Here is a 22,553-nt window from a genome sequence, read left to right as displayed (position 1 = left end):
CCAGAATAGTTATACTTTGGGTGTTAGCTATATTTTCTTTTCTTTAGGGTGATTGTTAAAACAATTTGACTGGCTTAGGATCTTGGGCTCTATCTAGCTTATTAGATTGAGCCCAGTCCAAACTTCTAGTGGTGGCAAAAATTGACACCATCGGATAATTCCATAAGCCATAAGGTAATTCCCTTTCTAAACACGCTTTGAACTTAGTTTAATTGAAGTCTAACTCAGTCTAATCCAATTAGTAAACCGATCTTATTCAGTTTAATTGAAGTCTAACTCGGCTAATCAATTTACTTTATGGCGTAGAACTCTTTATGATTCGACTAATTTATTTATAATTTGACCAACAAATTTATAATTAAAAAAGTTAGTCTATAATTTAAAATATATTTATAATTTATATAAATTTAAAATTTTGTGCCACCCAATGACCTGTATAACTTATTTAATAAACAAATCATGTTTATACTTATGTTGTCATGGCCAGACTTAAATCCGATCCAATCTAAACTAATCAACCCGATTGTCACCCCCATAACTAGAATTTTGAGTGAGCTTGTTCAGTGCGCATCTTAGTGGCTCGATCACACTAGCTTAGAAAATCATATGATCCTCACCTTTTGAATTCGATTGAAACCATCGAAAGTGCTCGATATACTACCAATATACTATTCTCCATCATAACGAGAAGAGATAATTCCATCTTCAATCTTTTACCGAAAACTTTCTAAATTTTTATATACATAACGACTCTCTAATAAAAAGAGTCCAGCAAAATATTTCTGATAATTCAGGGAATCATTATGTAAAAAAAATAGCGATAATCGATGAGGTGAAAATAAAATTATAACTAATAAGAATTTAACTTCTTTGCAAAAAAAAAAAGAGAGAGAGTGAATGAGAGTAGTGTTGACATCTTTTTAACCTTTGAATGGAAGACTTTGGGAGTGGGTGTGGGGTTGATGCAATTTGTCAAATGGCGTTACGCATGAAAGCATGGATTCCTCTCCACTCCTCTCTTTTTCCTTTTTTATTTAATTTAATTTAATATTTTTCTTGCCCCCTCCTTACCTTTCCTTTTAGCTTATCATAAAGTAAAGGGGCATGCAGTGCAACTTTTATACTTTATTTTTGGTAGTGTGGCACTCCAAGCATACGTGGTCGTCCTGTTTGGATTATTCCTTTTAATTTTACTAGTTGGATATATATATATATATATTTAAAAGAATTTAATTTGTAGGCTTGCATAGTATCATAATATAATGATGCATAATTTAATATTTAATTTGTAGAGAAAAGAATAAAGTGAGCATGACTCGACCCATGGTTCGAACCCAATCTAATGTGGTCAACAAGTCACTTGACCCATACGAGACGAGACAAAATGGTTTTTAAACAATATTACACTAAAACCACTTTTTGATAAGCCGTGAATTAGTCCAACTTTTGAGGGTATTTACGTCCTCGTGGGCTGATAAAATCTCCTCGCCTCCGCTATCCTCTTATTCCGCCCTGGGAATTCTCGCTTTGAGACGGCTGCCTTCGGTTTCTACTCCCTTTCGGCCATCTTTCCTCCTCGCTTCGAGCTCGTCTCCCGATCCCCGCGTGGAGTAGGCTTTTGGGCTCTTTCTGCTGACCTCGGGCGAAGAGATCTGAGGCCTTGCGCGCGGAATTCTTACTCTTGCGAGTTCTTTTGCGGTGTAAGTTGATGAATCCTTCAAGATTTTTGATCTATTTCTTCTTGATTGTTCTGGTTTAGTTTCTAGTTTGATCAGTTTTTTCTTGGATTTTACGCTCAAAGCCGAATCTTTTTCTTTTTTTTTTGTTGCAAAAGCCATCCTTTTGTGCTCCATTTCCATTTGGTTGCAGATTTATGACCATCTTTGAGGGATTTGAGATCAAAAGGTCGATTTTAGCTTCAGATCGCTTCTAGTCCGTTGATTTTTTTTCTTGGATTTTGTGTACAAAGTTGGATTTTTTTTTTTTTTTTGTGTTTCCCTTTTCCATTTTTCGCGCAGATTTTAGATCCTTTTGAAGGGATTTGATTGAGATCAAAAGGCCATTTTTAAGCTTTTGATCTTCTGCTTTTCGCCTCTTTCACGAAGAAAGTTATGATTTTTCTTTGCAGTTTGCTGGAAGTCGGAATCGAAGCTCCTCGTGGTTTCAGTATAATGCGGTGGTTGAGCCTCTCTGTTGAAGTCCTCCGGAAAGGGATCTCCTTCAACTTATATTGTTGGGTTATCCTGTAACTCTTCTTCCTATTTTCCTTGCTTCTTCCTCTGCATTTCTATTTCGGTGCCATATCAACTCCCATTTTCATTAGAGTTGTTTAGTAGTCATTGGATTCGATCTCGCTATAGTTATTTGATCTTCAAGGGTTACTTGGGTTCCTTCCTTCCCCTCCTCTTCTTTCTGTTTCCTTCTGGGTTTCCGCGGATTGGTCTGCTTAAGGGAAGAGAAAAGTAGTGATGGTGTGCCAAGGAGCAGGCCAGTCGAGATTCCGAGCATTGAAGCATGAGAGCGGGATTGCCGGTAGTGACACCATTATCGTTAGGATCATAGCTTGTTTCCAACCATTACAGGATTGCCAGGTACGTTGAATAGTAATAGATTTTTTGTTTGCGAGTACAAAGATCTTAACTTTCTCGTTATTTTGCACAATCTTATGGTGCTTTTCTTTCACTAGGCTGAGTACTTCCGCCAGCTTCTCAAGCCGGTCACGTAGCTTAGCTCCGTCTCCTGCTTCATTGAATAAACTTTTGCAGTTTGTGGAAGGCATTCTTGTGGAAAATCATCAGATTGTTGCAGACTTCTAATAGTATGAAACTGGATAACATCTTTTGATTGAATTATTCTTTTTCATCAATGGGATAACACATTTGCATGCTTTAGTTGCAGGTAATTTCTTTGGTGGTTTAATTGGAACTTTGGATGGGGAAGGATCTCGATCCTCGATGCCATTTCCCTCATTCGGCATGGCAAGTTGGTAATTTGAACTGTACGAGTGGTCTCAGGCTGCCTGATATGAGCCAACAGAACACCAATTCATTGGTGTTTCCTACATACTCTGACACCTATCGCCGTGCTTCCTCTGGAAATCATCTGCCCTTTCCAGGGTTTTATGCAAACAAATCGCTTCAGAATGCTTCAGGATTTGTTGCATCTTCAGTGCCCACATATGGTACGCCAGGAATTGATGTGACTCAGAAGAGATTCCTGGTTTTTGATCAACCTGCGAATCAAATTAGCCCAATATATAGTTCCTTTGTTATCCATCAACCTGTCCAGGGACCTTCGAATCCAGTGGTGGATTTGCAGGGCAGCAATGAAACCAATGTAACAGATGGACAAGGTGGTGAGGAGATGCACGAAGACACTGAGGAAATCAATGCTCTGCTCTACTCAGACTCCGAAGAGGACTTCGAGGAAGGAGAGGCTAGTACTGGGCATACCCCAGTTAAAAGAGCAGCTGAGACCACAGAGGAAGTTGCAAGTTCAAGCCAACCAGCAAAAAAGAGGAGACATGATTCTGAACTTGATGCATCCATTCTAGACACTGCAAGCTCAGCAAGAGCCCATTTCTCTGGGGACTACGAGTGTACATACGTCAATAATGATGCGCAGTCAAGCTGTGTGGGAGGAGGAGGAGATGAGCATAGGTTATTGGAGGAAGAAGAGATGCCCAATAATACTGATAACAAGTGGCTGAGGAGGGAGAGGATACAAGAAACTATTGGTGTGCTCCGCAAGATCATTCCAGGAGGGGAAGACAAAGATGCTGTTAGCATCATCGATGAGGCCATCTGCTACCTGAAGTCCCTGAGGATGAAAGCCATGACTCCCGGAGCTCTCTCTCTGTAGCTCCACCAACTTCTGTGTCCATCTTCATCATTAGTTCTAGTATCATATATATTAGAGTTAATAGTGATATTAGCAATAGCAGCAGTAATTAACAGTTTGCGAGTGTAATGACAGGAAAAAGATGCCCAAAAGAGTAAAGAGCTGAAGATAAAGGCAAATGGGCTCTCACACGGCTCCAATGATTGAAGATAGGAATCAGTACTCAGATGAGCATGGCCTTGGTGGGTCAGTGAGACCTCTGTCCCTCTCCCCCTTTATCCTCTCTGGGCTTTTGATGGTGGTGGTGGGGAGGGGAAGAAGGAGAGATATGATGGTCCAATAAAGCAAAGAGAGCAATAAGGGTCTTGATGTGCTTGTGCTTGTGCGGGTTGTGATAGAGTAGATACTCTTGAAAATGATACAGAGGAGAGGAAAAAAAAAAAAAAAGAGAGATGGATGGCATTCCCTTTTGACCCAAAGAGTATGATGGCAAGAACAAAGCTTGGTGGGTATGCACAGTTTTGTGGTTCATGGAAATCAGGATCCTGTTCCCTTTCATGATGTCCTATAGGTTGGCTGTGGATCTTCCTATTCCTTTTTTGACATGGGAGTTGAGCAGGTGACACTCATTAGTCTTGCATGGTTCTGATGCATGTAATGTACACAGTATGCATCATATCTTGTCTTCTTAAAAAATAAAAAAAAATTGTATGGATGCATGCGTGGTTTTAGGTTTGTGGTCCTTGTATGTGAGTAAGTGGTAGTATGCTTCTGTTCATGGATTGATGTTGATGCTATTTGTGTGAGACCTCTTTGCTGAGCTCCACTAGAGTTTGTTCCTTCTTTGGATTAGTAATATCTTTATCCCATGTTCCCCAATCTTGTTATATAACTTTAATTTGGTGATTTGTGGATCAAATTACTATAACCTGCTTTTGATTACTGCCTTGCTGTTGTGGGCTTGAAAGGTTATAAGGAAATAAAGAGATCCTTAATCATTACTAGTGGGCTCCTGTGGTCTTGGAAATTAGTTACCTGTTACTTTATCAAAAGTTATGCCATGATTAGTCTTAGAAATCTTGTGAGGAGATCTAGTTTGAAGTTAATGTAGATCCAACCGAGAGGATTAACAAGTGATCAGCAAAACCAAATAATATTTGGTGAAAAGAGATTGTGTGTTGAGTGCGATCATATCAACATTAGAAAAGCATCGAATCTTATCAAAGCTTTGCAGTTAAGCATGCTTGAATGCATTGAGAGATTTTATGAAAGTGAGAAAAACTGAATAAGTTCATAATGCAAGGTGCAAAATGAAAAAAATAAATAAATAAATAAATCCAGTACTACCAATTCGTATCGTTTCCCGGAACTTGGATCCCTAGCGTTTCCCTTTCTCTAAACCCGACTACTACCCCAAAGACTACCACACTTTCGACTACCTGAAAGAAAACCCTACGTCCGAGATGAGGAGGATACCCAAAGCTCGTTCCTTGAGCTCTCTAATCTCTCCCTCCTCCTCCTCTGCGATTCCTTCCGACCAATGGAACTCCCACCTCCACAATCTCTTCCTCTCCGGCGAGCACCAGTCCTTCCTCTCCGCCTACAAAACCATGACCCAGATGCAAATCCCACCCAGTTACCCAACTCTCACAGCTCTAGTAGCCTCTTTCTTAGGCGCCCAAGATCCCAGATCCGCGTTCTCTGCCTTCGCTTTGGTCTTCAAGTTCGGCCACCCCGTGAGCACTTATCTACTCAATCTCCTATTGAAGGGCCTCTGCAAAGCTCGCAGCGTTTCCGAGGCAATCGATCTGTTTCGCGAAGTGGGTGGGCGTTGGATTCCTCGTGACGTTATTAGTTACAATACTCTCATCAATGGGCTCTGTAAGGAGAAGAGGGTGGAGAAAGCCATCGACTTATTGAAGGAGATGGATAAAGGTGGAGACTTTGGTTGCCGTCCTAATGTGGTGACGTATACGATATTAATGAATGGCCTCTGTAAGGTTGGGAGAGTGAAGGAAGCTGTGGTCTTGTTGGATGAGTTAAAAAGGCGAGGACTTGATGCTGATGTTGTTGCATACAGTTCTCTTATCAGTGGATATTGCGATATGGGTCTTTTAGATAGAGCCGTGGAGCTGTTTGATGAAATGTTGAAGAGTGGTATTTTGCCAAATGTGGTCACTTACAGTAGTTTGATTCATGGTCTTTCCAAGTTTGGGAGGTGGGCTGAGGTTAACGGGATGTTGAATGGCATGGCAGAGCGTGGAATTCAGCCTGATGTAGTCACATACACCGGTTTGATTGATGGGCTATGCAAAGAGGGTAAGGTCAAGGAAGCAATGAAACTGTTGGATTTGATGGTGGAAAGGGGCAAATACCCAAGCATCGTGACGTATAATGTGTTGATCAATCAATTATGCAAGGAAGGGTTAATTCAAGATGCTTTTGAGCTACTGGAGAAGGTGATTGCAAAGGGAATTAAGCCAGATGTGATTACTTGTAACACATTGATTGTGGGCCTTTGCAATGTACTACAGGTTGATAAGGCAATGGAGGTGCTTGATGAAATGCTTGAAGGTAGATTTAAAGTTGAGCCGGATGTGATGACTTTTAACTCACTTATACATGGGTTATGTAAGAAAGGTCGCATTAGGCAGGCCTTGGATCTCCAGAGGAGGATGGTCATGAGCGGTTATCCATGTAATCTGGTGACCTACAATCTATTGATTGATGGACTTCTCAAGATCCAAGGAGTTAAAAGGGCAATGCAGCTGATGAAGGAGATGACTCGCTCTGGTTTGAAGCCCAACTCCTTTACTTATAGTATCATGATAAACGGGTTCTGCAAAATGAAGCAAGTTGATGCTGCAGAAAGGATTCTGTATGAAATGAAGGATAGTGGAATTAGTCCCAGTTTATTTAATTATAATCCATTGATCGCAGCGATGTGTGAACAAAATATGATGAAGCAGGCAATGAGTATTTTTAATGAGATGACGAATCACTGCAAACCTGATGTCGTCTCCTTTAGTATTCTGATTAATGGAGCCTGCAAATCAGGGCACCTTATTACAGTGAAAGAATTACTTGAAGATATGCTGCAAAGGGGATTGAATCCTGATTCTATAACATATTCCATTCTAGTTAATTCATTTGCAAAATCAGGACACTTAAAGGAAGCCAAGAGAGTGCTTGAGCAAATGATTGCTAGTGGCTTCTCGCCCGATGTCGTCGTTTATGATTCGCTTATACGTGGGTACAGTGCAAAGGGTGAAACTAATGAGATCATTGATTTACTTGGTGAAATGGCAGCTAAGGATGTCGCTCTTGATACAAAAGTTATTTCAACTATTTTGGATTCTCTGAGTAGTGATGGTGATGACAACACATTGTTGAAATACTTACCTGCCTTCTCAAATGAGGTGTCAAAAGGAACAGTATTTTCAATTCATGAGCTAATGAAAAAGCTTCAAAAGCCTGTCCATTCACTCCAGCTAGAAGCTACTTGACATGGCTCAACTTTGGGTTGCCTATTGTTATCTTATGCTCCATTCTGATCTTGGTAAGTGGATGGATTCTATTTCTTTCACTTTCCTTTATAGTATGTTCGACTTAATGCATGTTCTGCTAAATCTTTGTGACTGCCGCATTGATGTTGTGTTCTTTCAAACTAAATTGTGCATCATTCTCTACTGGCACTGGCTTAATTTAAAGAAATTGTTCTGAATTATGTATAATACCTTCTATAGTTAATGTATGTAAATATATAGGGATGCCGTATCAAGAACTTCTCATTTTTATGTAAATACGTATACATATAAAGCAGGCCAGCATTGAATTTATTTATGTCAAATCCATTTATCTAGTCGGAAGGGATCATTAAAGTTTGTCAGTATTTGAAATAGCAAAGAAACAAAATCACATCTGAGCAGTAACTCTGCTCCAGCTTGACAGATTGATGTTAAGAAAACTGATGTTCATCCTGTTTAGGTGCATGATAGAGTCTTTGTTATGAAACTTGCATGAAGAATTACCTATGGAGCCATCTGAAAGACGAGGCCAACTAGTAAGTGCTGCTTCCTGATCAATTACTTTTGTCATCTGGTCTTTCTGTAAATGATACAATAGTTCAAGCTAAAACTTTATATTGCTTGCCGGGTGCACCTTTATATTTTTGTTCTCGGGACTAGTTCTATGAATAATTATTCTGTATACTCCAAGTCTTAACTAAATTCCAACTAATCTCAAGCTATTTCACAGGGCTTTTGGGCTGCAATGATGGTAATGAAGCGCTGTTCAAACACTAGTAATGGGCTTCCTTGCTTCCTGATGCCATTGGCAAGGTGATGCCTGAAATACTATCCTTACTATTTTTGTAAAAAGCTCATCTGTATTGCATTCTAAATCACTTGGTACTTTTTTCTTCAGCTACCCCATGTATTGAGAAATGAATAGACTCCAAAAGTAACCATTATACACTCAGCATACTACACGAAGAGCAGCAGGGAGAAAAGTCTCCTCCATCTCCTTGTGAAACTTTCAAGCTCCCTCGATTTGGGTACATACAGCTTTAACACCTAAGGCACCTTTCATTGTGTAGATGATGGTGGAAGCAACAATTGAGTCCACAATGTTTGCTAGTGCATCTGTCATGATCCATGCATATGAGAAGAGGATGGAGCCCATAGAGTATGACATGTGCACGATAAATACTCTTGTTCGCATGGTCATTAATTTGTAAAGCTCTGCCATAGTTTGGTCATTGGTTAGAGATACAGGAACAACACTGCAATAGGGAACATGAGCGCCGATCTCTTGGAGGCCATCGATGATGAATGGGATGATGCCCCTGCCAAAATCAGTGTCCTCGCGTATTGGAACCATCTCTCTCCATCCATACGCCTTTACGAGAGCTGAGATGCTGTTCACCTGAGCAGAGCCGCACAAAGTACGGTAAGCTGGAAGAAGAGAGAGATGGGCTTGTTGCACTGAAGGAGATAATAGGAACCTGACTTTTGTAACTGAGATCAGAGATGAATGCAGCTTGTGAAGAAGCAACAATGCTAACATTAACAGTGTAGGATGTTTGCAAGAAAAGGCTGTATAGGTGAAGATTGAATTACATGGGTTGTTGAGTGGGAGGCCTTGGCCTTACATATAATTATTCATCTTCCCATAGCATTGGTTACAGCTAGATCATTTGCCACTTTGGACACTCCTATTGAAACCATTAATTGGATATCCTCAATGCTTGAACTCCATAATCCACAAAAGATGCATCAAGATTACCCAACTTTTGTACAATTTTTGCATTATGTTACACCTTTTGTAAAGTTAAAATCTCCTTCAAAGTGTTTAAGCAGGTGCATTATATCAATCAGACAATATTTTATCTCTTGCCAGGAGATCGAATAGCTAGCTTTATCTGAACCAAAATAAATCAAATAACTATCTGGAAAGTAGAATCAAACTGTACAAAAACCATATCAAATTTCGACGCCTTTTGAAATCATCAAATTTTGTTGTAACAAATTCAAACCCATTATTATTGGGGAGCTCGGGGTGATTGCAGAGCAGTCGAGACCTGGAATATATCGGGGTTCCAATCACTTGCTGCTACGTCGCCTTGAAAGACAAACCCGGTAAGGGTCACGGTATGTGCATAATATCTTTCCGGGTGGGATCCGATTACGTTAGCGGATTCAACGTTCTCACCTCCTCCTCCGCTATGCTCACCTATCGGAGTACCGTTAAGGGGAAAGATCCGCTTACACGACCCCTCTCCCGCCTGGGCCGCCTCCCCTTCTCCTCTCTTCCTCCTCCCCGATACCGTCCTCAACGACGAGCTCCACTGCCCGTTCCCCCTCCTCGAGCTGGCCATTCCGGCGAGGCTCGCCGCCCTCCGATGCCTGACCTCCTCCTCGATCTCCATCCTCACGTGTTCCGGCAGCCGCAGAGTGTACCTATCCTCTCCCTCCGCCGATTGTGACCTCCGACGCGAGATCCGGTCCAGATCCGGCCTCTCCACGTCGATCTCCTCCGTCTCCACGGATACTCCGATGTCCGGCGGAACCGACGCCTCCTCGCCGACTAGGCAGCGATCGGCGGCGAGCACGGCCGGATCGGAGAGGTTGGAGCGGCACACGGGGCACGTGACATGGGAGGCGAACCAGGGGTCGATACATTCGGCATGGAAGACGTGGCAGCATCCGGGAAGTAGTCGCAGGGTTTCCTCGTCCGACTCGAACTCGGAGAGGCAGATCGCGCACTCGAGGGGGCCCTTTCCCGCCTTGATCCCCTTCACCGCCGCGTATACCATCGTCGGGAGCGACTCCAACACCTCCGGATCGAGGCCGCGTCGCCGAACTCCTCCGGCTCCACCGCCGGCCGCTGCATTCTCGGCCGCGGCGGCGGCGGCGGCGGAGGAGGCGAGATGGTTTTCGGCGCAGCGGCGGATGTAGACGGAGAAGAAGCTGAGGAAGAAGAAGGCGAAGATTAAAGTAATGAAGATGATGGCGGCTGAGAGGGTAAAGCTGGGGGAGAAGCGGGAGGAGGTGGGCGGTGGGGGTAAGGGTTGGGATGAGATCGACCGGGCGGTGACGAGAAGCAGGAGGAGGGGAAGGATCGGACGGCGGTCGTTCGTCGGCATTAGAGGATTCGGGAATCGTGCGGTGGCGCGGCCATTTTGAGGTGTGTGAGTTATATTGGGAGGAGGGGATCGTGCGGTGACGTGAATGGTGGTGGGAGTCAAACTGGATGAGGGGGAGAAGGGAGGGAGGGAGGGAGGGAGGGAACTCGGTCACCGGCTTTTCTTGTTTGACTTTTGTGGTTATTGAGACGACACGTGGATTGTCAACAACTAATCAGGTAATTTCTTACTTTAATAATATAATTATTTTTCATTAATTTCAAATATTTAATTGAAGATGGGAACCACTACTTGATAAGTTTTTTTGTTTTTTTAAATATATATATATATATATATTTAATACTTGATAAGTATTAAGTATGGTTTCCTTCGTCATTGGGTAAGTGATATTAATATAAAGGGAATTATGGATATATATTTAACATTTAGTATATTAATTTTGATATGGGAGTAATAAGCTATACGATTATCTCTCAAAAAAATCATAAGCTATATGATTATGAACTTGACGATGTCGACTGGCATCACTAAACCACCTAACCTGTGTTCATTAGCAGCTAATGGATCGACATGCTAAATTAGCTTCAAAAAGGCTCATCCATCCGGCTTCAAGAGAATATTTGAAGCTTTTGGATCAACGGTAAGCAGTAGTACATCTCTTTTGTATTTTCTCAAATTTGGGCCAAATTTTATATTTTTCATCAATATAGGACTTGTTACTTCCATACGTGCAAAATTACTGTGGATGCAACTTATTATGTAGACTTAGTACATTGATCAAAGAAAATATAGCATAGCATCAAATACTGGTAGGAAACCGATGATCCGACAGCCAAGTTGGATCAATTTACCAAAAATATATATAATCTAGTAAAAATCAGCTGGCTCAGCGGTTGAATCGGTGGTGAAGCATACAACTCAATTAAGGTTTTACCAAATGCTTAAAAAATTATTTAATTGTCTTTACTCTTTGATTATTTTATTATTTATCAGAAAGGGTGCTCTAGTTGTAAAATTAAAATAAATATATTTTTTTTAAAATAAATAAAAGTATAATTAAGATATAATTTTGTACGAGTCACATGATTTGATGTACTCAAACCTAAATATTAATTAAAACTGACTAAATAATAAAAGAAGTACAATTGCATTACTTTTATAGGTATTTTTATTTTAAAATAAATTAACATCGGCCGTCTTGTTTTGATTAATTATGGAATTTAGTATCCTTTTAAAAAAATATACATCCTCTATATTCGTGCAGCATATATTTGTATTATTATCATTATTATCACCCACTACGTATTTTTAAAGTGAATTAAAATCACGTAGGGTATTTATCTAAGAATTAAGGAGGAGACTTATGATGACTACGATAATAATCTATAATCTAGTTGCTATCATGTACTACTACTACCATAGATTATAGATACGTCAATAAATCCAATAATCGTCATAGTAAATTGGGCTAAAGTTTCGGACCCAAAAGGCCAGGGAAAGAGTGGTTGCAATTGGGCCGAAATGAGAAAAAGTATCTCCGGTATTGTGAAATTGTCGGTGGCATGGGCATGGGCATGGGCATGGGCATGGGGCATGACTCATGAGGCATGAGGGCATGAGGCATGATTCCTGTCCAAAGGAAACCCAGGCAAAGGTACAAGAGATAAGAGTCCAAGAAAAGCTCCACAGCTCACCACCGTGCATAAGATTCACACACCCCAATCATCTCCTTCATGTGAATTCCCAATCATCTCAAACTCGATAAAACCAATGTATCACGGGACAAGGGAGCAAGATCCAAATATGTACTCCTAGGTCACTATAGGTGCACAAAGGTACTTGTGTTTTATAGTACGTACTACATTGACAGTATTAGTTTTATATTTAGAATAATTGAGCCCTATTGTTGCATTCAGAAAAGCATATGATTTTGCTGGGGGGAATATTTTGACCAATGCTAGCTTCCGGGGGTTTATTATTATTATTATTATTATTATTGTTTTTATATATTTAATTTAATCATATTTCTTTTATATATATAATTTTGTCTTGTAATCCCTGCACAGATGTACCCCAATCCTTTCACTGTCCTTTCATTTCCCTTTTGTGAAGGAAACCCAATCTAATCTAATCTAATCTAATCCACCACCACCACCACCCAAAGTCCCCAACCCAACTCAATGAGCTTTTTTACTTACTACTTACTATGTGAATGAGTGGAAGGTTAGGTGGTAGGTAGGTTGGTAATTTGAGAATGGGAATGGGAGGGAAACAGCTTTGAAGGGGCGGTTTTGAGAGTTGGGAAATTCTATGGGCCAGGAAATGGGCCCACGGCCCCATTCGTCAACGCTCCAGCCGCGTGGTTGGCTGAGAAGGGGTTCGGAGGAGCGGTCCGTCCAAACGCGTGGCGACAACGCCACGCGTCACGTCGGTGGCTGCGCGTCTTGCCGCGTGTCCCCGAATCTATTCGGGGAGTACAGATCATGATGAAACACGGCGAAGTTGTAAGTGGTTGTTGACGAGTTCTCGCGCGTAAGGAATGTTTGGGAGGCTTTTAGGGGGGGGGGGGGGGGGGGGGGGGGAGAGGGGAAAGGAGGAAGAGGGAAAGGAGAAAGAGAGAAAGAGAGAAAAGAGAATGAGGGGAGGGGGACAAAATAATTGTTATGATTGATATATTGGAATCGTTTGTTGGGAAGTAGGTGAGTTGAAGGATTCCAAAATTATATGTAAGCTAATTTGCTCCCCAAAATTAAATTAAATTTAAAAGGATATATAGGTAGGCTTCTTTTCTCATTTCCCTTTTCTCTGTCTCCTTTCCAAGTTTAGATGTAATTAAAAAGTTTTGATTCTTTCAAAGTACTCTGATACTTTTATCCCCAGAAGGTTAGGAAAATGAAAGTACTTTGATGATGACTAACAAGGATAAATCATGGATATGGACGCTAATAGAGAACTGAACAAATTTCTTCTTCTTTTTCTTCTTCAATCTTCTATCATTTGTTCATACTCTAATTTGTCTCAAACTATTATGTCTTGGCTACTTTTGGAACACCACATTTGGGAATATTAGGTCATATCAATGGATAATTATGAGGCTTGAGTGGCATGATGAACTCTTCATTTCTTTTTGCTTTAGCATGCATGCAAACTCTTCATTGTTTACATTATCCGAGGCAACATTTTGTTTAGCTTTCCTAAGCACCCAGACCCCATAGAGACAAAAATGCCTTCTGAAATTGCATCTGTACTAAGGCTTAGTAAACTAAGCCTGAGATTCCCTGACACTTTATATGGTTCTTAAAAATTAGTGCAAACCTTCATAAAACTATGAGGAAGATATCTGGCTGTTTGACAAAATATTATAAAATCATTGTTTGGATTAAAAATGGCGGTATGGTTTACATAAATTGAGGAGGAAAAAGTTGTCCCAAATTTATTTTTCAAAAGTTGGCAGGTCCTAATCAGTCATAAGGATCAACTATACCCTTGTAAAAGGTTGATCTTGACCACACCACACCATAACTTGTTTTATTTTTTTATTGGGTATGGTACCAAGTTATTTATTTTGTCCATGTTAGATTCTTTCCATAAGTTGTTTTTTTTTATTATATTTTCTTGAACATTAATATTTCGCACTTTATTATTATTATTTTCATGGCTAACACCTTTTTTTTCTCTCTCTTTTGTAGTTACAACATAAGAATATTAACAATGGCAAGAGAGCAAAATAAAATGCTGTCATTCTCAGCTATTCAAATGGTGTGCATCCACAGACATCCTATGTATGACTAGGGCTGCAGGTATTAATGCTGTTTATCTAAAGCATCAAACATATTTAAATATCTTGTTGTATAAGAAAATTAATTGTGGATGATATGGAGGTTTCATGTGGGTTGTATTGAGATGATAGTGTAGCTACATTAATAGGACATCTAAAAACCTAGCTCAGGATTATTGGAGACCTAGTTGCTATTGCTATTAACAAGTTTGTGGATCTTTGCTTAGCTGGGTTAATATGATTATGACAAATGACACACTCAAAGTGGCATAAATGTCGGCAGTTGACGACACTACCATGCTCTTCTTTCTTTTGTTCTTAGGCCTGCCATTGATGACACCATCAGGTTATTCCACTGGCCTGGAATATGCATTGATAGCAAGGACATAGCTGCATGCATGCAACTTAGTGTTTTTGGGATGCAAATTTCAATGCCGGTAGTCTAATGATGTCTGCCGGATTGTGATGTAGCTTTCTAGGTCTAATCCTGGTTTTCTGGAGTTGCACAAAATTCCATCACCATTGAGTTATCATGAAGAATTATTAGTGGATAACTGGGAGGGATGAGAAAAGTTTACTGTATGAATGTCTATTGGGGTATTGTAAGTTAAACTGAAATGTATTAGCATCAAGAATCTCATGTAGGGAGGAGACCGCAAAATGGAGAGCATTCCACATTGAATTGAATTTAAATTTATTACATGCTTGAATCCAAGTTTTTCTTTGGATTGCAAGCTGCCATGCCATCATACATTCTACATGTGTGTGGTGGAATGGAGATGATGCAGTAGGGGGCTTCTGGATTCTGTGCTTGGTGTTGGGAGATAAGTAGTGGAATGTAAGCCTTTGGCTTTGCAGCTCGATAGGGCCCAGAGGCAGAGGAGAAGGAAAGAGACAAGCCAATCTACTGGATTGTAACCTTGCTTACAAGTTATCATCTTTTCCTAGACATGATGATGACAAAACATGGTAGCTCTTGTCCAGTCCCCTCTCACACACATGCAGTGTTTGGTGCAAGTTAAAACTATTTTAAGAGCATCAACATTGTTACTCTCTTTTTTATTGTTATTATTATGATTATGATTATTATTTTTATTGTTACTCTCTTCTTCCCTTTACCTTCTTTCTTCTATTTTGCTTAATCTAGTTTTTTTTTTTTTAATCAGCTAGTTAAGGAGAGTGAGATGTAAGTGAAACACTTGGAGCTACCATTACCTAATTAAAGATTTTTTTTTTTTTTTTAAAGAATGAGATCATTACTGTATGTGATGACTTGGGTGTCCATATTTTCATATATTATTTTTTGATGCAAGAGGATGAATATCTGAATGTCTCCATGACTTTATGAGATAGCAGGGGGACTGGTGAAAATGATAAATTATTCATGCAATAGGCACAACTTGCACCTATGTGCTTATGCATACACAATGAGGGAAGATCTAGAAAGGATAGCATAGTTGTTGATGAAATTGACTAGAAACAAGACAACAAAATGTATAGAAGATTATGTGATCTGAGACGCAATATATATTATGGAAAGAAGAAGAAGAAGGAAGAAGAAGTATAGGGTAAGCAAGCAAGTCATTTTCTATGCCATGCTTCAATTGAATCCAATTTGGGCCCTACTGTAATCTATTTAGAAGCTAATTCATATGAGAGAAACACATTAGAAAAGAAGAAGAAGCAGATGTATTAGCTGCAATTGGTGAATAAGTGAGGATTATTTAATGGAAGATGAACAAGTGCAATTACCCCACATAAAGATATGCTGTCAATTCTGAATGGTCCCTCACTAGTTGAAGCCCTTTTCAGGAACACAGGATCACACAGTAGATTGCTGAAAGTGAAATGACAACGTATTAATCCATCATTTAGCACCTGAATGAAGAGTATGGACTCATTTGTTGCACTCTAGAACACGTAAAAGGAGTTGTGGTCTGCTGCTGTCCATGGCAATTTCATCTCATTCCCATCAGATCATTAATAGATATGCTGGGGGAGCCACGCAATCTATTAGCGAAATCTTCGCATTATCGAATTAATTAAACGGTCCGAGAGTAGTATGTTACTTGAAATCAGATTAAGGAATAATTAGGAGGAGGAGGAGGGGGGGGGGGGTCCACCGACAGGGTCTAATTTTTTTTTAAAAAAACATGTCAAATGAAAACAGTGGATTGATTAGTTTCTTGTCTTGATCAGGCTATTAACTACTAATTGTATCTGCTAATGATCTTTATGTTGACATTGGAATACTAATCTTGATTCTGTCACTCTTCCCAAGCAGGCATAGGACAGAGGAAGAAGCCACTTGCTCTGCTGTTAGTTTAGTTAATTGTGGCTCAAATCTTTCATCGAATCACTTAAACAAGGGGAGATTAGGAATAGACCAAGATGGGGGGCCAGTTGGGTTTTCTCTTTTAATTAGAGCAGCTTGACGTACTTATGCGTAGCTCTATCAGAGAATACTACCTTGCAACTGAAAATTCCCAGTCGTACAAGAAACTATACAAAATTCCAAGTCTGTCAGCTCTGCAACATGTTGGGTTTTTTTGTCGAATTCGACCAAGGAATCATAAAAACCCGGTGCTCCGCCGCTGATTTTTTACTTGTTTTTATCCATTATTTCCTCATAAGCATGTCAAATGCAAGCAATCCTTCATTGTATCAGAAACAACATGAGCTTAACCTTTGAGAGACATATCAGTCAGTGTTCTTGACAGTGAGCTGCAGGGACCCTGCACTTGAATAGTTTCTTTCTCCATAATATACTCTGAATCCATACTCTCTTTCTTTCTAATCTTGTTCAAACTTCATAATGTTTCATAATATAGTTTTCATATAGATTTTTACAACCTGTCTTAAAATGACAAAAGAATGTATTTCATTCGCCTTCTTCGCATGCATGCAAATATATATATACATATATATTAAATGTTAGTGTTCAAAAGACAGAAGAGGAGAAAAAAAATATATATATCATTTTATATTATATAGAAATATGAGGAAGACAAAAGGCAGCGAAGACTTATTAAAAGATCATTTTATATTATATAGAAATATGAGGAAGACAAAAAGGCAGTGAAGACTTATTTCTCGAAAAAATTAAAAAATAAATAAATAAATGCAGTGAATATAACTAAAGCTTGGGTGTGAAGTTGATTACCTTCATAACCATCCTTCCCCTACTGCACAAACACATGGCTTTCTCTGATACCTCCCTTCTTCAAGGCCAATAGAATCTCTCATCCTGTTCATCTGGCAGCCTTTTCAACTTTCCTCCCAACCCTCTTGTCTCCTGATTTTTCTTTTCCCATATTAACAAATCAAATTAAAGCCTAGTAAAAATCGAAATTAGTAGTTAATATGGTATCAAAATAGATATTATGAGTTTAAAACTTCTATTCATATAAGTTTTGTCTTTCACTTCATAGTCCCGTTAAACATATTTTTAGTTCAGAAGTTAAAAGAAGATGTTATGATATAGATAAATAAAAAAATATCCATAGTTTTCTATTAGCTTTAAAAGCTTTTAAGCTTTTTAGTTGGAGACTTTACAATATATATATATATATATAAATATATATACAATGTGTTATTATAATATACTATTACTACCTACATGATGGTAGTAGAAACTAGAAAGTAGAATGATACTAAAAGTTAGGACATGAAATAAAATCTTTTTGGGAAGAATCTAATCTCCAAGTAGTCCATCTTTCTTTTTTCTTTTTCTTTTCCTTGTTTAGAATTAATCATTGCTAACAGAAGCTTTTCTCCTCCCTCTTGCTCTCACGTGGCCAGTCGCTGTTGGTGTTCTCTTTGTGTCTCAGTTGCCTTTAAAAAGCCCATCCCCATCCCTCTCCCATGGAGGAGGGTAAGGTGAGCTGGGCTAGTGTTGGTATTGAAGCTTGTGCTTATGTGAGTGAGACCATGGCATTGGAAGCAGTAGTATTCCCCCAAGACCTCTTTGGTTACACTTGCAAAGACTTGTACTCCACCATGGGAGGAGGAGGAGGAGGAGGTGGAGGGGGAGGAGCAGGAGGAGGAGCAGGAGGAGGAGGAGGAGCTTGGGGCTATGAACTTGGTTTGGAGGAGAAGGATTTGATGATAGAATGCAACATGGGCAGTGGCAATTGGGACACTTCTTGCTCCTCCTGGGTGCAAAACCATGAAGAATGCAACCTGAATTCGTCGTCGCCGGATTTGGCGGCCGGCGGCGGTGGAATGCCGATGGATTGGGAGACCGGCGACGGCGCAACCGGGCGGAAAAAGCGGCGGCGGGCGAAGAGCATGAAGAACAAGGAGGAGGTTGAGAACCAGAGGATGACTCACATTGCTGTGGAGCGCAACAGGAGGAAACAAATGAATGAATACTTAGCCGTACTTCGATCTCTTATGCCACCATCCTATGTCCAAAGAGTAAGTGATAGATACACACACACACACACACACACATAACTCCCCTAAAGTTCCTTGTATTCAATTTGGTGTATAGTTAGTTAGAATGCATTTGTTTACAATTTGTTAGGGTGATCAAGCATCAATAGTTGGAGGGGCGATAAATTATGTTAAGGAATTGGAGCAAATTCTGCAATCACTTGAAGTCCAGAAGAGGCTAAAGCAAAGGACGGATGCATCTGGCCTCATATCTCCTTTTGCAAATTTTTTCACATTTCCGCAATATTCATGTTCTTCTACGAGTAGCAGTAATAACAACAGCAGCAACAACAACAATAACAACAACAACAACAACAACAACAACAACAATAATGGTAGTAGTAATAGTGGTGGTAGTAGCAAGATGATGGCGGAGGGCCATCCTGCGATGGCTGACGTTGAAGTGACGATGGTGGAGAGCCATGCAAACTTGAAGGTCCTCTCAAGGAGAAGGCCGAAGCAATTGCTCAAGATGGTTGTGGGTTTGCAGAATTTAAGATTCACACCATTGCATCTTAATGTCACCACTCTTGATCAAATGGTGCTCTATTCTTTCAGTCTTAAGGTATGATCAAACTGTTGTATATTTTTTTTCTTTCTATTCTTCATTTGGTGCTATGGATTGAAAGATAATTACTTTTTTTTTTTTGGGTAGGTGGAAGATGATTGTCAATTTACTTCTGTGGATGAGATTGCGACGGCAGTGTATCAAATGCTAGGCAGGATTGAAGAAGAGGCTAATTTTCGTGATAATGTACATGATAATTGCCTGAAATAGTTGATGATGTTGTGCTTATGATATGTAATTGAAGCTCATTATTGGTAAGCTAGCCCATTAAAATCTCTCTCTCTCTCTCTCTCTCTCTCTCTCTGTCTTTCTCTTGATCTATTTGGTTATTACTTAGAAAGATAGGTAGGTCATCCCCAATAAAGAATCCAAGGAGCTAATAAACAACATTTGATTAGCTAACACCTTTTAGGTCACCATCTGGCTTCTAATCTATGAGGCTATGATTACATTAATGGCCCATTCATTATCTGGCTTCTAATCTTAATACTATAAGTCTTGCCAATGTTTAATGCTGTCTCAAAAGAATCTAATTATGGTTTTTCTTTTTGGTTTATTACTACACCTGCATTAGTTAAATTCTTATATATGAAGCTATGCTGATATAGAAAAGGTTATCTAGTGGTCTTAGTCCTTGCACCCAAATGTAGAATATGTGAAAGAAAGAGCTGTCACATGAAATGGTTTGAGATCTGTATTAATACTATTATCTACATAGTGAGTAACATACTATTTGATAAGCCCATGAAGCATATGTTTCTTGCCTACTAGGGTTCAGCAAGAAGGTACAAGATAAGGGGAATCTTTTGAGTTAATTAAAGCCATCTAAGAAAGATAGAAACAAAGGATATGCAGGTATCTCTCCAGTGAAAACTTTTTCTTTGTTTTTAAAAAAGGATACAAATGAAGTATTATAATAGTAGTTTCTAACAAGCAAAGTGGGAAGGAGATGGACAAGAAAGAACAAGCAGTACCAGTTACTGAATGGTGCCCCATTGCATAAACAGGGAATTTAAGCTGTGGGTCTTTCTGCAGTACCTTAAAGGTATGATTAATTAAAGGATGAAAGGCCTAAAGAAATCTCACATCATGTGATTCATAAAATTAGATTGCATGGCATAAAAGAAGAAAGAATGGACTAAAAGGTGAGAAGAATACATCAGGTAAGCATCACTCATCTACAGTAATCTCATGACAAGGTTGCCTTATATTGATGTTGGTCTGACCATATTCAGAAAATGTTTCATTTCAGATTTTAACAAGCTTTATCTGTTTGTTGCATTTATTTTGATGGCTAATTAATGCTGAACACCAGCAAGATCAATAGAATGTACAATTGGATTTTAGACTAGCCAATGCGAATCACTGCCTTACCAAAGCCACAGGCCAGAACAGTTGCATGTCAGTTGATAGAATCCCTTTGCAATCTCTCTCTGTTCACTTTTAAAGTGACCTTGGTTGCTGAGGCAAGTTGTTTTTTTTACAATGAACTGTGGTAAATTTCCATCTCACAAGTAAATGGTAACCTACTTCACCAAAAACCAAAAGCAATACATTATGCACTTGTAATAATTCCTACTCACCAGACTGATTAATAGACTAGTGGCATGGTACTATTCACCTCATAAACCATTAAGAGAAACTTATGGTCATATCATATATCCAAAAGTCCTACTCCAGATTAGTTAACAGGCAGGATGCTTGAGTAACTAGGGAAACAACCATCAAATATGTGTTCAGAAGTGAAGCAGCAATTTTGATGAAAAATGGAAGCAGCAATTTCTGCAAGAGATGCCAAGAACTCTACATCAGATAGATGTTCCAAATCACACAAATTGGATCATAAAATTTAAGGCATCTATGTTTTTCTTTTTTTTTAAAAAGTAAGCAACTCAGTAAATTAACCCAGTAGTCAATAGAGACTATGTTCACTTTAAAAAAAATGAAACACAGAGCATTCTGACTTCATCTTCCAGTGGAGGGTGAGGAGGACCTTTAGTTCTGGACATACAAAGAAGCAGGAGAAGACTACCTAAAAATAATTATGCAACCCTAATCAATTTAATTCTGGGTTATGTCGCTAAGACAAAAGCAAGGAATTAATTTGTCTCATGAAGAAATGACAAATTAAAATAGCTGTCCAAATATAGATAGGTACATTATATGGATCAATCTTTGCTTCATCTAACAGCCAAAGAGACAGCAATATGTTAGTTGTTTTGACAAGAATGACACATTAAATGGTGGACCTTTACAGAAAACAAGGATCTCAACCTGATCACTGGAAGACCACAGGAGTGGAAAATAACCCAGATAGATTAGAGCGAATGCATGGTGAACTGCTGTTTGACATGCACACAAAATGCCAAGTTGATGGTCCCTCCCCCCTCTCCCTTATATTGTAGATTACAAGGAAGTAATTGCATGTAGGGAAACTTCTCCCTGAAGGGAAAATCTAGTGTAGGAAGAAAACAACAAATTTGTATGGCTAGAAGTCAAGAATGATTGGCGACATTATCGTCACTAGGCAATTAAATGGATCCACTCTCTAAGTTAAAAGGAGTATTAGGGCCCATGATTATAATGTGTTTACTATAGACACTGCTTCCAGCTACAAATGCCAATGCTTTTAGGAACAAACAATTACTGAGACCCCTCTTTTTTCTTCACCTAGAGTGGGCCTTTTCTAGCTATTTATCTTTGTCACAATGATCCCTGCTGAATAAGTTTAATGGAGTATCTAAATTGTTCAATTTTGTTCCCCTTCTCAACAAACAATCACCAAGAAGCCAGAGCATGCAGCCAAGATTCACCAAACAATCTAATCTCTTATATGAAGGGATCCTAACTAACAAGAGAGGTTACTACTGGAGAAGAGAAGAAATCTTCTCATCATGAGAAAGGAATGATTTGACTGCAAGGCTAGAAATAAAACTAAGAAGTTAATCTAGTCTGATTTGACTGAGAAAGATTGCATCAGGTTAGATCTGATTCAGATACGAATCTCATAAGGTGCCATTTATACTGCAGAAAGAAGCATTTCCAAGTTCAGAAACAGTAGCAGTGGATAGAGAAGTATCATATGGATCTGTAAATATTAGGATTATCTGGAAAATATCAACTACCTAATTATTATTTATCATAATCCGACGACACTTCGTCGTACATCCTTCTTACATAGATGGAGATATTAGCATGTGAATCTTGCATTGTGCCAAAACGCAGCACATGCAACAATCTTGTTGCAGGAATCATACTAATCCTGTCATAAAAGGATACTGTAA

At 39.3% G+C, this 22,553-nt stretch overlaps 4 protein-coding genes and 1 long non-coding RNA gene across 7 annotated transcripts; 4 read left to right on the top strand and 1 right to left on the bottom strand.

The window, feature by feature from the left end:
- Window positions 1-1,490: 1,490 nt before the first annotated feature.
- On the top strand, window positions 1,491-4,719 carry LOC140775102 (transcription factor bHLH145-like). 2 transcript variants are annotated; one of them, XM_073118364.1, is made up of 4 exons: window positions 1,491-1,700; window positions 2,129-2,591; window positions 2,687-2,818; window positions 2,899-4,719. In XM_073118364.1, the coding sequence occupies exon 4, from the start codon at window positions 2,932-2,934 to the stop codon at window positions 3,859-3,861; it is 930 nt and encodes a 309-aa protein (XP_072974465.1). In that variant the 5' UTR covers window positions 1,491-1,700; window positions 2,129-2,591; window positions 2,687-2,818; window positions 2,899-2,931; the 3' UTR covers window positions 3,862-4,719. The 2 variants fall into 2 exon arrangements, with proteins under 2 accessions (XP_072974465.1, XP_072974464.1); XM_073118363.1 differs by having other exon boundaries at window positions 1,492-1,700; window positions 2,893-4,719.
- A 123-nt stretch (window positions 4,720-4,842) lies between these two features.
- On the top strand, window positions 4,843-9,319 carry LOC140775100 (uncharacterized). Of its 2 annotated transcripts, XM_073118360.1 has the most exons (4): window positions 4,843-7,399; window positions 7,828-7,903; window positions 8,098-8,180; window positions 8,266-9,319. In XM_073118360.1, exon 1 carries the CDS (start codon window positions 5,304-5,306, stop codon window positions 7,344-7,346), a length of 2,043 nt encoding a protein of 680 aa, XP_072974461.1. In that variant the 5' UTR covers window positions 4,843-5,303; the 3' UTR covers window positions 7,347-7,399; window positions 7,828-7,903; window positions 8,098-8,180; window positions 8,266-9,319. The 2 variants fall into 2 exon arrangements, with proteins under 2 accessions (XP_072974461.1, XP_072974462.1); XM_073118361.1 differs by lacking the exon at window positions 7,828-7,903.
- A 53-nt stretch (window positions 9,320-9,372) lies between these two features.
- LOC140775101 (E3 ubiquitin-protein ligase Os03g0188200-like) lies at window positions 9,373-10,594 on the bottom strand. The gene has a single exon (XM_073118362.1). It carries the CDS (start codon window positions 10,484-10,486, stop codon window positions 9,383-9,385), a length of 1,104 nt encoding a protein of 367 aa, XP_072974463.1. The 5' UTR covers window positions 10,487-10,594; the 3' UTR covers window positions 9,373-9,382.
- Window positions 10,595-10,639: 45 nt separating this feature from the next.
- LOC140774303 (uncharacterized) lies at window positions 10,640-17,035 on the top strand. Its single transcript, XR_012106578.1, has 4 exons — window positions 10,640-10,704; window positions 11,044-11,126; window positions 14,176-14,286; window positions 16,549-17,035. It is a non-coding gene; the product is annotated as an uncharacterized lncRNA (long non-coding RNA).
- A 1,030-nt stretch (window positions 17,036-18,065) lies between these two features.
- Window positions 18,066-19,544, top strand: LOC140774302 (transcription factor bHLH94-like). Its single transcript, XM_073117240.1, has 3 exons — window positions 18,066-18,683; window positions 18,793-19,266; window positions 19,357-19,544. The coding sequence occupies exons 1-3, from the start codon at window positions 18,129-18,131 to the stop codon at window positions 19,477-19,479; spliced, it is 1,152 nt and encodes a 383-aa protein (XP_072973341.1). The 5' UTR covers window positions 18,066-18,128; the 3' UTR covers window positions 19,480-19,544.
- Window positions 19,545-22,553: the final 3,009 nt, after the last annotated feature.

The sequence above is a fragment of the Typha angustifolia genome, chromosome 13 (genome assembly GCF_048772165.1).
Source record: "Typha angustifolia cultivar Huaian chromosome 13, ASM4877216v1, whole genome shotgun sequence".
NCBI classification, from domain to species: domain Eukaryota; kingdom Viridiplantae; phylum Streptophyta; class Magnoliopsida; order Poales; family Typhaceae; genus Typha; species Typha angustifolia.
The sequence above is the reverse complement of the archived record's forward strand: the minus strand, read 5'-3'. Positions and strand labels throughout refer to the sequence as shown.

Coding starts and splice junctions, on each gene's coding strand:
- LOC140775102 (XM_073118364.1), top strand. CDS start 2,932: ATGGGGAAGGATCTCGATCCTCGATGCCATTTCCCTCATTCGGCATGG.
- LOC140775100 (XM_073118361.1), top strand. CDS start 5,304: ATGAGGAGGATACCCAAAGCTCGTTCCTTGAGCTCTCTAATCTCTCCC.
- LOC140775101 (XM_073118362.1), bottom strand. CDS start 10,486: ATGCCGACGAACGACCGCCGTCCGATCCTTCCCCTCCTCCTGCTTCTC.
- LOC140774302 (XM_073117240.1), top strand. CDS start 18,129: ATGGAGGAGGGTAAGGTGAGCTGGGCTAGTGTTGGTATTGAAGCTTGT. Junction 18,684..18,792: donor CACCATCCTATGTCCAAAGA/GTAAGTGATAGA, acceptor ACAATTTGTTAG/GGTGATCAAGCATCAATAGT. Junction 19,267..19,356: donor TCTATTCTTTCAGTCTTAAG/GTATGATCAAAC, acceptor TTTTTTGGGTAG/GTGGAAGATGATTGTCAATT.